Raw genomic sequence first — 13,189 nt, 5'->3', positions numbered from 1 at the left:
GATCGAGGCCCCGGCTTCATCTCTAAGGCCCGGCAGCACCTGCGCCCGGAATGTGTTTTGGCAGAGTCTATGCAACATTGTGCTCGATTTGTCGCCCCATTGATAGATTCTACTCCGTGTCGCCAACCACATTTGCCGGGCCTCGTCGAGCAGCAGGGACGCATAAGACTGCTGTGCCAAGAGTAACTGCCCCACTTCCTTACCGTCCCGGGCCACCCTGCATTGAGTCTCCAGCAACTCCACCGTTGCTGCGGCCTTCACCAACTCTTCCTTACGCTTCCTACGAGCCGCCGAGCACCAGGCAATGTCCACTCCACGGAGCGTGGGCTCTAGGGCTTCCCAGAGCGTCCCTACATCTGTCACTGAGCCTAGATTATCCTCCCAGTAATGAGCTATGGCCTCCCCCATATGGTTCTGATTATCCTCCTGCTGTAGGTTCCACGCTGATAGGCGCCATCGAAATGGTTGTCTCACCCTGTCTAGAGTAATGTCTACCGTGACTGGAGAGTGGTCTGATACCCCCGTGGTAGGATAGGCGCCGAGTCAACTCTCCCTATCACTGCAGTGGGGACAAAGATGTAGTCAAGTCTAGAAAATGATTTATGGACCGCTGAAACATATGTATACTCCCGACTATGTGTGTGCAGATAACGCCACGCGTCTACCCATCCCATTCCCTGCACCATATTTCCCAGTTTAGTGGGTGTGTCTGCAACTTGTCCACCCCCGGGCCTACAACGATCCACTCGACAATGCATAACATCATTCCAATCGCCTCCCACCACAGCCAGTCCCTCCGGAATCTCCGCCCACACTGTAAACAGCTTCTCCACTAGTGACCACTGTAGAGGGGGCGGGGCGTACACACTCCCGACCACCAGGGATTCCGCACCAATCATCCCCCTAATAAACACATACCGGCCCTGTGGGTCAATCCACTGTGTCGAGTGGACATAGGACAGTCTACGATGGACCAAAATGGCCACCCCTCGAGACCCCCTCACAAACCCAGCATGGTAAACCTGGTCATAGCCGTATCTCTTCAGGCTAAGCGTTTTGTTGCCCAACAGATGCGTCTCCTGCAACAAGAGAATGTCCGCTCTCTCCCTTTTCCCCAACCTCAGAACTGCGCTTCTCTTAATTTTATCTAGCATCCCCCACACATTCCAGCTCAACACTCGCATAGAGGCCTTAGGTGTCTTCAGTCCGAGACTCTCAACCGCCATCTAATCGCAAGCACATCACTGGGCCTAGCAACGGGCATATTGGGCATGTACACAGCAAGAATGAAGATCTCAAAGACATTGTGCAGAGCAACCCCTCCCCCCCACTCCCATTCCGCCCCCCACCCCTTCCCCTCCCCCAAATTCCAACCCGTCCCCTTGAAACCATGCAACCCCTCCCCCCCCCATACCTCAACAACTCTGAAGTACCTGCAAGGTACATTTTTTTTAATTAAATGTATTATTTCTAATACTCCCCTGCATGACTCCCCCCCGCGGACCTCCTCCCACGTTCCCTCCACCCGCCTCACCACCCTATGTTTGTGGCGGCCGCCACTGTTCGGCTGTGCTACCGATCCTTCTCCAAAGGTTCTTCATCTGTGGCATGGACTTGTACATTTTTCTTTTTATTACAAATATATCACATAATTTTAAAGCACTGAGTGCCTGGACTATGATTAGATTATCGAGATGCGTCTATGTAAGGAATAGTACGAATGTGATTACAGAAGAGGCAAATGTCATACACCTTAATGCTTTTGGTGCTAACAGCCAACATATAAACAACTAACAGCAGCGCTCAAGTGGACGAGCCTTTTGCATATATCACTTTTCAATTAATCTTGATTTTCCTGAAATGCGTGGATATGTTTGAGGTACAAATCAACAACTTTGTGCACAATAATCTAGGAAGCTCTTAAAAACTCGAAAAATGATGTGCAAAGCTTAGGGGAAGAGTTTTAAAAAATACAAGCAGACATGAGTAAAAGTTAAGGTAAATGATATTCCCAAATGGAGGGTAGTGCTTTATGCTACATGAACGTGGAAAAACACAAACCAACAGCGTTGCTAAATAAGGTTGTCTTTATTTCGTCTTTTTTTTTCAATATTTTTTCAATAATCTTTTTTTTGCCCAGCCCTACCTAAAACAAAATAAATCTACAGGACTGAAATTAAACAACCCATTTAAAGTCAGCAATAAGTTATGAATTTTATAAAGCATTTTTAGTTATTGGGGGTAGTTAAATTATTTCAGGTATACAAAGTTTCAAACAATGCCATAGTTGAGGTCAATATAAGAAGTTTTAATTGGAGAAAAAAAAATCGTTGCATTTAAAAAAAAATATATATATAAGAAAAACAAGACCTCAGAGTGCAAGTTAGAAGTGTCATCATGAAAGAAATAATAAACGTTTCATACAATATTTTTTAACAACAGCACCAGCACCTGCACAGTGGGATGGTGTATGCGATGCAAAGTGCCCTAATGAGATGTGCAGGCCAAACTGACATTAAGATGTGACACGTACGTAATGATCTACGTTACTAAATCTAGTGCGATAACTCGTTAAAAACAGGTGGCGTGGGTATTCAAATGGGAATGGATCTACAGAGAGCTGCAACATCACGTGACCAGTTCCAGCTCTTACAAGCTTCACTTGTTTGTGCATGATAGAGCAAGGTAGCAGTTCAAGTCTCTGCGTTTACCGCCAGATCCAGCATGGCAGCGAGCCAGGGTGAATGCTTTCCTTTTTTAATGTGCCTGTCAATTTCAAAGAACAGGATTATGAAGAATGTCTACTTTTTGGTTCTTCAACACACACGTGAAAAAACGTTAAAGAAAACAGGTGTAATGACTTGGGAATCGGGCATGGATTCTTGCACACCTCTCTGTATTACTGATGCTGATGCCTTTCTCTTTTTTGCGTTTGTCCCAAAATTGTCAACAGCTGTGGTCAGCGCAGGCCTGTGCTCCAGTGCAGCACAAACTTTAAGATCAGGACACGGTTTGGTACTCTAGGACTAGTAAAAGGTGAAAGTACTTGTTCTAAAACAAAGTTCAACAAACATCTAAGCTGGATGGTGGTCCCACTGGGTGTGTTTCATGATCGTCAAGCTCACTCTCATAGCATGGCTTGTCTGCCTTTTTTCCCCAAAGGCTAAGTATGAACAGCCTGCATCTACGGATATATTTTAGTCGCCCAGATAAAAGGACTGATTGTTTCACTTGAGATTTTTTTCGACAATGCCAGCGGCTTAAAAGAGGATGGAACCCAACTCTACAAATTTTCCCGATGGGTGGCCATGGAAAAAATAGCATTCCCTCAAAAGGGTTGGAAACTCCAGTATCCTTTTTCACATAAATATAAGGTGAGTTCATCAACATTCAGCCTGATGCCCTTGAGTGGGTATTTTATAGTGCATCTATCTTCACAGGATGCACTTGCTTACAAAACCCTCAGCACCAAAGGGCCACTACCACAGACCTGTGTGGAACTGAAGAATTAGTTTTCAGACAGCGGGTTTTGAAAAGGGATACTGCGTCTTGAACCCCAACCTGTAGAGGCTTTGGATCGAAGAGGGAGTTTGGCCACCAGTTTATAGCTTGTCCTGTGCTGATGTTTCGCTGTATTCCTATGAAGTAAAGGAGAGCTTGACGGTTGCGCTGGAATACCCTTCGTCGCTCCCTATACTCTGGAGGCTGCTGTGATCATCAATGTCACTGATGCTGGTTGTGCTGATACTGTCCACTTCTCCATGGGAGAATTCTGTGCTTTCCACATCCACTTCAATCTCTTCTGCAAGAAAAGGAAAAGGAATTTGGTTAATATGATTTGAAGGATAGTTACAACTTTAGCTGGAAAAAGGAAATGTCAGAAATTCCTACCAGTCTAGCCTTCTCAGACACAATTACTCCACAAAAGATGGTGCTCAAGGCCAGACAATGGTGGGTGATTATATTAAATCAGACTTCACAAATACCCACTGACTTCCCTTCCTGTCACAAAAACCTGCACAAAACTGCACTGTTGTATCATCACTATTGTATAACAAAAGCAGAGGCAAGGAAGATATGAAATCTCAAGGCAATGTGAAAGATTACATTTCTTGTAGCCAACTGGCACCAAGGAGAAGTTTCCGGAACACATGCATTTTCTAATCATTAGCACAGCATTTTTTTTTACAGTTTTTATTAGGAGTCTTACATGTAGTAGCTCCAAGGTTAGCGGAAGGGCTTGTTCCACTCTGTTTGCTTTTAACTGCAATAGCTTGCACAAAGACAAAAAAACCCTTGTTATGTGATTTTAGTGTGCCCACGCTGTGGAGAGTAAAATGGCTTAAACCTCTTCGTCTTCTTCAGTTCAGTATCCGGCCCCTGGGCCAAGTTCTGCCAACCTTCCAATCTGGAGGCAGCGCACTAGTACATTGTGGGGAGGTTCTATTTATTTGGAGGGAATTAGGCCAACACCAAATAGCAATGTGTAGATTGTTAAACAATTGCCTCTGGGGAAATAACCTACCATTATTATTATTATTATTATATTTAAATTTATAAAGCGCGCAGCTACCCGGAGGTTTCCCGGCGCTAGGGACAAGATGAGAAACAGAGGAGCAGCACAAGAGATTCAGCAACAAAAGATTGGACAATCTATTGGTTAAATAACCAGGTCTTCAAGTCCTTACGAAATTTAAGGTAACTAGGTTCTGTACGCAGGTGAAGTGGAAGGGAATTCCAAAGGGATGGAGCTAGGTAAGAGAATGAGCGTCCGCCCATTCTGGATCGTTTAATCCTGGGTACTTGAAACTTATGCTGGTTAGAGGAACGGAGGACACGAGAAGGACAGTAATGGTGAACTAATGTTCTAAGATAAGGTGGAGCCCTACCAGAGTTAATTCTGTGCATAAAGCACAGAGCCTTGAATTTTGAACGACTTTCGATGCGGAGCCAATGAAGGTTACGCAAGGAAGTCGATGTCGAAGATTTACTAGGAAGTTTGCACAATAGCCTGACCGCTATGTTTTGCACCGTCTGAAGTTTCCGTATTACTTCCTTGCAGGCACCCAAATAAAGAACGTTGCCGTAGTCCAGTCTAGATGTTATTAGTGCCTGGACTACGGTTTTTTGTGTATCGTGAGGGAGCATCCATATGATCTTCCTCAACCACTTGAGGATGGTGACACAGGTAGCCAAGACTCTGATCGCATGTTGCTTCATAGACATTTGGTCATCAAAGATGACACCAAGGTTACGAGCCGTTTTGGAAGGTGAAGGAAGAGAACCCATCTGAGGAGGCCAATGGTGTGAGCCCCATAGAGCTGTGTTATTGCCGAATAGCAGAAGTTCGGTCTTTCCCCCATTAAGTTTTAGTTTATTTTCAAACATCCATTTTGCAATATTATTGAGTCCAGAACATAGGGAAGATGGATTAGAATGTGAGTTTGCAGAGAGTGAATATATAAGCTGGGTATCATCAGCATGAGTAGATGGTGAGCCCAGCTTGTTCTGCAATAGTGGCTAACGGGCTGATGTATAAATTAAAAAGTAAGGGACTCAAAATGGAGCCCTGAGGGACACAATATTTAGAGTAATGTATTTTGGAAGCAGATGTAGTAGATACAACTTGAAAAGTTCTCTCAGAAAGAGCTAACAAGCCACTTTAGAGCCAAGCCAGTAATAGCACAGGACTGAAGGATGTTGAGAAGGATCGTGTGGGAAACCGTGTCAAAAGCGGCACTAAGATCGAGTAAAATAAGTGCCACGGTTTCCCCTTTGTCAACTTGGCCATGGGTTGTTGAACGTAACAGTGACCTGCTTGAAACTGTGTAAAACTAGGACACTATTTAACACTTTTCTAATTCATAGTTCCTATTTTAACTACGAAATTCCATATTACTGTCAAATACAACGGATCCTAGGATTGACGTAATTATGGTGTACTTAATTAGTGGATCATAAAAGCATTCAGTTCAACTAGATCAAGATACAGAAGTTATTTTAGATCGGGCTTCAACAGTGAATGTCAGAGATCAGCGAGAATGATTGTGTCGTTTATTTTACTGTGCCCTGTATTTGTCTCACAAGAAACAATACATTAAAACATATACTTACAAAGTAAGTTACAGTATTTATTTTAGTAAAATGTAATTCTGACTATCAAGAATTGAACATGGAAGGCCAAGAGTATGAAGGTTCACTAACTAACTGCTTGCCAAGAAAGAGCCAGAGAGTGAAGTATTATCTATTGACTGGAAAGCCAGAGAGTAATATTAGTTATTGGTGTACATCTACCCCCAACTTATGGTACCATGGAGCATGTGAGTGTGCATTAGTAGGATAACGTCAAAGAGGAGTCACTTTCCAGCTCCAAGGTAAATAATGATACTATCACATGTGGTTCGGTCCTATTACCCATTCTCTATTCTTCTTCCCTCGTCCACCTTTGTCGCACAATTTCTCCTCTCACCCAGGCCCTTTGGCAGTCCTGTGAATTAGCTGATTATTTTGAGACTCCAAAGCACTCATACACTGGTAAAAATTAACATTGTTCTGAGGAATGTGAGTGACTTCCCACTCTCAGACTTCCACTGCATGTGTTAATTATGAATATCCAAGGCAAACTGTAAAATATCAAGAATGTGGTCTCAATAAACAGGTAAAATATCAAAAACACTGATCGGAGCCGTGGACAGTGCACTGGTTAGTGTATCAATGAATACTGATTTGAAAAAATGTAAAGTGATAAATGTAATTCCTTTTATTACGTAAAATGTCTTGGCTGACACCTCATCAAATTTGATCAGTGAAAATAAATTTGAAGGGACCATTATTTTCCATTTTCTAAATTAAAAATAAAGGGGCACAGAATATGACAAAAACAGCATATAGAGAGACACAATAATTTGCTACGAAACTGCAACAGCTGCAGTAGCAATTGCTTGGTAATTATATATTATAGCCTTATAGCCCGCCGTAGCGGGCTATACCAGCTATTAAAGGCCCTCTCCAGTGTTAAAGGCCCGAGTCAAAGGTGAGGGCCTTTAACAAGGGAGAGGGACTTTAATAGCCGGTATAGCCCAGCTACAAAGGGCTATAAGGCTATTATTTTGCCACTAGAGGGCAGAATGTTCTAACAAATAAAACAAAGTTTTTAGGGAGCGCGGAATCCCCTCAGGCTCCCTGAAGCCTTTGTTCACAGCCAGAGCTGTGAACAAAGAAAGTTTGGAATGTTGGAGCTCCAGGCTTATACCAGCCATTATAAGCCCGGAGCACTCCATTGTTTTCAATGGAGCTCCCAACATTCCAATGTTCTAATAGTTCTTCCATTAAATAAAAAGTATTATTCTTATTAGAATGCCCACCTCGCTCAGAATCCGAGCGGTCCGAAGAAATGGTTGATCCTATGCTGTCCATTCGTATTCGTTCCAGCTCTGAAGTGCCTTGGAGCTGCTCCAATCTTCTCTTTAAAAACCTCTGCTCTCTTTCCAGGTTCTCGAGCTGGTGTTGGCCTTTTCTCTCAACTTCTTCAAGTTTCTGAAACAAAATACCACCTGATTACATACTGTGCTCATATACTTGTTGCTAACACATAAGGAGATATAATTTTAGATTCTTCCTAAAACATATCCCTACCAGTGGTCTTCCTGTCTCCAAATAATAGGTGCATAGCTTAAGAACTGAAGGGCTTCTCGCGTAGTACCATTGTTAGATACATCAGCTATGATTAAAGGACTGGTTGGAAGTAAGCATAAATGCAGAATAGATAAAATCATTCCTCTGCAAGTACAGGAAAAACGAGAATGGACTTTTTTCACTCGGCGGTTTATTTATTTATCTATTCAGTAAGGGTACCCAATACTCAAACACACCTAGGGCTGCTTGTGTGAAAAAGGGTGGTGGTCTAACATTTATGACCAGGTTGTTCCTTTAGGGCTGGCCAATAATTATTTACATATAGTTAAGCCCCTTCTCTAATCCCACAGACAAACTGAAAAACAAGCATTTGCAATACGTGGGAAATCTAAGCTCAGGAATAGTGGTCTTGAAAAGTTACCTGAAACAGTTTCTGTCACCCTTTTTTTATGTCTTACTACCACGTTACTCTGCTATTCAACATTTACAATTTTTATAACATTCTATTACAATGTATGCAGACCATAAGGGAATCCGTCTCTGACTACTGAACAACCCAAATGCCACCACTTAGATTTCAAACCTAGATGTGGGAAAGATACTTTGGTTTCAATGAAACTAAAATAGAAGCGACATTTGCAGGTAATGCATTCATTTCTAGGTCTGGTGCTGAGAAAGGTTCATAAAATTAAAAAACGTTCTCCTGATTTCTGAAACCCGTCTATCCTCCATCATTCAGCTCAACACAGTAACCAAGCAAGGGAGCTTACCACCTAAGAAAGGTGCTCTAGATGAATCAGAACACAGAGCTGATCAGATACCTCATTAAAGCCCACCTGCAAAACTGCCACGGAGTATATACAGCATAAACTGAATCAAGCAGAAAATCAAGTAGAAAATAAATAAATGAGACCATGGAAAAGCAGGCCTGGAGTTAATCCACAGGCTCCCACTGCGGTCTCAACAAATGGCATAGTAAAGTATCTTCCCAACACAATATACAAGAGATTCGAGAGAAAAGGTAAGTTGTTTATGAGAGGTTTCACATTAAACCACATCAGCCAGAACTCCGAGGTCTTGTGAGCAGTATACCAGGAGAAAACAAGTGAAAAGATCACTACAGGCAACTGGAGATGGAGCTATTCCAGCAAAGCCTAAAAACGCACAGTGACAGTTATTCTAAAAAGTGAATGGTTTTTCATGAAGAATACACATCTTTTGACCACATGTTGCCTCTCAGTTTATGTACCCAAAAAGCTCTAAAGTTGTCTCACTTGGTTCAAGATTCCAACCAATGGTCATAAAACAAACAGTGGCGTGTTATCATGACAGTAGCATAAAATACTGGAAGGCATATTTAATGGCTCCTAACCTGCACAACTATGTTATATTTTCCGTTATTGTATTTTCTTCCAGGCCCCCACTCGAAAAAGTGCTCATGTAAAGAAACCCGAAGCATGCTCAACACTGCTCCGCATCAAGTCCATGCATGTACAAAGTTGGTAACACTGCTACAATAAAACAATGCAGACTGACACCGCACACGTGCTCCAACTCCGCTGTGGGTCTTGTACCAGACACAAGAAGGAATATGTCCAAATGACTTTGGAAGGCAAGGTTCAATGCAGATGAGATGTATGCACTTAAAAAGGTTATTTTATAAGTGGAAACAATTTTTCTAGCACTAATTACAACCTCTAAGATGACAAAAATATGTGAAGAAATTAGGCTGGCTGTAAATGCCATTCAGGAGATACAAAGTATGAGTATAACCTCAGAAGGTACTAATAAGATTTTGTACGGCATGAAAGATCACGGCAAATTAACTTGTATGCGCACAAAGAGCTGCAGTTGTTGGGGAAGCACTTCAGTGGCGCTTAGTTCGCCAATGTGCATATCCCTTTCAATAATGGAAGCTCAGACGGTGATGTCACCACAGTGAGCTGGCTAGAATAAGGTGTCATAAGGTGGGTGGTACTCATAGAACGTGACTTGAATTTCAATTATGCTAAAATGTTGCAACCTAGCAGTATTTTATGGCTGGGAAGTGATTCGGTAAATCACGTTTAAAATACATTCAAGATGGTTTACCATTTGCCATGCTACAGTGTTCTGCAAAAAAAGATGGGATTAAAGGCCAATTTGAAGCCTTAACAACATGGGTGAGTTTTTCTTGGGGGCTCCGTTGAACATTATTAACTCATTAAGAGTGAGCCAGTAAATTGCTAAGCCAGGCAGGAAAAATCCACCGTATTTCGAATTTTCCCCCAAGGGCGGTGAAGGTTTCTCTACATGAGGTGCTCAATCCAGCCTAAGAGCTTTGTAGGGGAGGACCAACTGGTGGGGAAAACACGTAAGCCTCACACTGAGGCAAAACTACCTGAATTAAATGCGACACTGGCAATGCACCTTCAAAGTGGGAGCTGGTTGTTAAGGCTCTCATAGCCTGGTTCCCTAACATCTGCCTGCTGATCCCAGCAAATTATGGGCACTATATTAACCTTTCTGTGAACATCCGCTCCCCTTTTCATGGCAGTGTTGGGTGGGAGAACAGTGGAGTCAGAGGAGCTTACCCTGCTGGCAATGTAACCATTGTACAATCTCTGTATGTGGTGGATTGGGTCACTAGAGGCACAGAAGATGATCATGCTTCTCCCTCCCATCCTCCCTGAAATCAGGCCCATGGTCTAGTCTATTGTTTATATTTTTCTTTCCTTAATTTTCTGAGAGGTTATCCTCTGTGCCCATAAGACCCATCCCTGCCTCCTCTTTTCATTTAAAAAATAGCAATGGTGCTACATTTGACATTTACGCTCAGCTTCCATATTGATCTTAGTTCTCCCTGTTTGCCTCTCTCCCGTTTCAGGTTGGCAGGAGTCGTTCTCTTTGGTGTTCCTCCTGGTGAACTACAGAACTTCTCGCATTCCAAAATAAGCAAGCCAAATGTTCACATTATTTTTACTGGAGCTAAATATATAGGAATATTAATTACGACACAGCGAACTGTTACTGAAGAAGGCCTGTTCGCAGGGCTTACCTTGATATGTGTTTTGGCTTTATTTAGCAGCCCAAGCGTCGTGTGCCTGGTGCAGTCCGGGCCCAGCGGGATCAGTGCTTTTAAACGTTCTAAACACAGGCGAAGGTGCGCTCGGCTGAAAGAGAGAAAGGTGACAGCGTGTTAGACAACCGTACTGAGAGGGAATCGTGCTCAGCATTGCAACAGATCAAACTGTAATACACAACCCTGGTCTCTCCTGCAAGCCCAGGCTTGTCTGCCTAGCCCCCATAACTACGTTTGACTCATGCTAACATCAGCCACTCTGCCTGCCCTACCCTCTTGACACAACTAAATCCGAATTTAATGGCCGTTGCTCAAGATACATTGAGTTCACAGAATAAAGAGCGAATTCCTTATCTTTTCAAGTCCCATAAAACTGGGTTTATTCTATATCCCGCTCCACAAACCCTGTGCATAGACCCTTAAATGACTTCTGTGTTAAAACGTGTATACCCTGAAATATCAAAGATATGATATTTGTTTTCTTCAAAGGTCTGTTATTTTAAAACATGTCCCCTCTGCCAATTATCTTGCTTAGGAGGGAGAGGAACTCGTTTGGAAATAAATGCTCATTTTGAATGTACTTTGTTGTTTTATAACGCTTACAAATCTCTCACTAAATTGTTTGAAAAGAGTTGGAACACAGCCCACCCTTGGGCCAAAAGGGCCCCTCATTTGAAGTATGTGATTTTGGCGTGTTTGCCAGTTTCATTCACGTCCCCTTTCTAATTAGGACAAATATAATGTGCCGAGTATCGTAATGAACGTGGTAAAAAAGACACAGTAACAAGAGAGTATTTAAACGAGTCCAGCTTTGGGCAAATAGCTTGAGGGAAGCGTGAGAGAGGGCCGGTGCCTTATTTACATAACATATCCACCTCGAGTCCGGCTTACTAATATTTTCCATGATGTCTTAATACGCTTCTCAATGTCTGCCAGTTGGACAATTAAACAAGTCAACAAAGACAACTGTGGCCATGTGGAGGCCAAGAGAAGAAACGAGACAAACGTAGTAAACACCAGGAAAGAATGGCCCTGAATATGTTTTAACGTTCATTATTTGATCAGTTTCAGTGAAATAATAATATATAGCTTGTTTTTACTTAGAGGTTTGAACCCGATTTCTGTATTTTTAGGCACTGTTAACAGATTTAAATCAATTTAGGTCTTTACAATTTTGACTTTTGCCCTTTGGAGACACTTTAAATGTACAGCAAGCATGTGCTCAGCATATCAGACTATACAGGCCCAGTGGTCTTTATCTGCCATCCACGTGTATTTAGTTGGAGACACTATATACACAACTGGTTTCCTTCAAACGTTGCAGGAAATGTATTCTTGGTAAATGTCCTAATTATAATTAGCACTCGTTGTAAGAGGTTGTCTTTTAAATCATGCATAGTTGACAATGCTATTTTCTCTGACCGAGGAGTACAGTACATACCAATGAGTGAGCATCCAATAGACAGAAATATGCAGCTGCCTTACCCAAATCCCCCTTACAACCTTATATTAACAAAAGGGTTAAAGTTAGGAAACGCAAGGCTTTCTTTAGACAGACGTCTGAAGACCATTGATTTTTGCTGCCCATTGTTAAAACCCATTTCAAATCTTCAACAATCTCAGATGTACAAAAGCTAAAAAGCCTCCTCCTGACAGTACAAAAGTATGCTATGTTAAATGCGTCATTCGCAAATGTAAACAAAATGCTGCCAATACTATTCTAACCTTGCAGCTTAGACACATTATACTGTGACATAATGGAATGTATTTTTTTTTTTTTTAAACAACCTTTGCGCATTCTATCACCGAATCAAACACAATATACCCTTCCTCTTGAGACTGGCAATAAAACAATTGCTAGATTGAACAGCAATCTAAGAAAGGTTTGAGCAGTGTGTGTGTGAGAGTGTGAGAGTGTGTGTGTGCGCGCGTGTCGAAGGACTCTATAGACTTGAGATGCAGGAATCGGGAACAGCATGCAATTATGTTGTCACTGACAAGCAAGGAGGATTAAGGCTTGTTAGGTCATGGGTTTATTTGATGAACTGTCAGCATTGATGTATTGGCATGACGCTTCTTATGTAAATATTCGATCTCCACACCATCAGCTCCAACCAGAGTGGAGAGGTGTGGAGCAGCGGCCAGGGCAGCTGACCTCGTAGCACAGGGTTCATGGTTCCATCCCCGGCTCCGGTGGCAGCTCAGCTCTGAACCATGTGACTCTGGGTAATAGCTCACTTAATCTCCACGACGGCCCCCAAGCGCCTTGAGACCCATAAAGGTGAGTAGTTTGCGCTTTACAAATACGGATTTTACATTGGATCCAAACCTTCAACAAAACCATAGTATCAGCAGGCATACTAATTTCCTTGCTCTACTTTGATCCAATGCATTCAAGAATTATCAAGTTCTCCCAGTAACAACGCCAACTCTTCTTAGTATTAGGGCCCTTAATACTCATCCTCCATACTTACATCCAGCCACCCTGTGATT

At 42.5% G+C, this 13,189-nt stretch overlaps 1 protein-coding gene across 2 annotated transcripts in view; it reads right to left on the bottom strand.

Annotated features, from left to right (window-relative positions):
* Positions 1-2,069: 2,069 nt before the first annotated feature.
* Positions 2,070-13,189, bottom strand: part of MXI1 (MAX interactor 1, dimerization protein) — a 125,234-nt gene continuing 114,114 nt past the window's right edge. For both annotated transcript variants that reach the window (XM_078643757.1, XM_078643758.1), the window contains exons 4-6: positions 10,673-10,787; positions 7,365-7,536; positions 2,070-3,802 (exon numbers count right to left, since the gene is read on the bottom strand). In XM_078643757.1, the coding sequence (XP_078499883.1) occupies positions 3,639-3,802; positions 7,365-7,536; positions 10,673-10,787 (451 nt within the window). In that variant the 3' untranslated portion in view covers positions 2,070-3,638. The remainder of the gene's footprint in view (positions 3,803-7,364; positions 7,537-10,672; positions 10,788-13,189) is intronic.

The sequence above is a fragment of the Lissotriton helveticus genome, chromosome 5_1, assembly GCF_964261635.1.
Source record: "Lissotriton helveticus chromosome 5_1, aLisHel1.1, whole genome shotgun sequence".
In the NCBI taxonomy this organism is placed as follows: Eukaryota; Metazoa; Chordata; class Amphibia; order Caudata; family Salamandridae; genus Lissotriton; species Lissotriton helveticus.
This window is presented reverse-complemented; position numbering and strand designations above follow the sequence as displayed.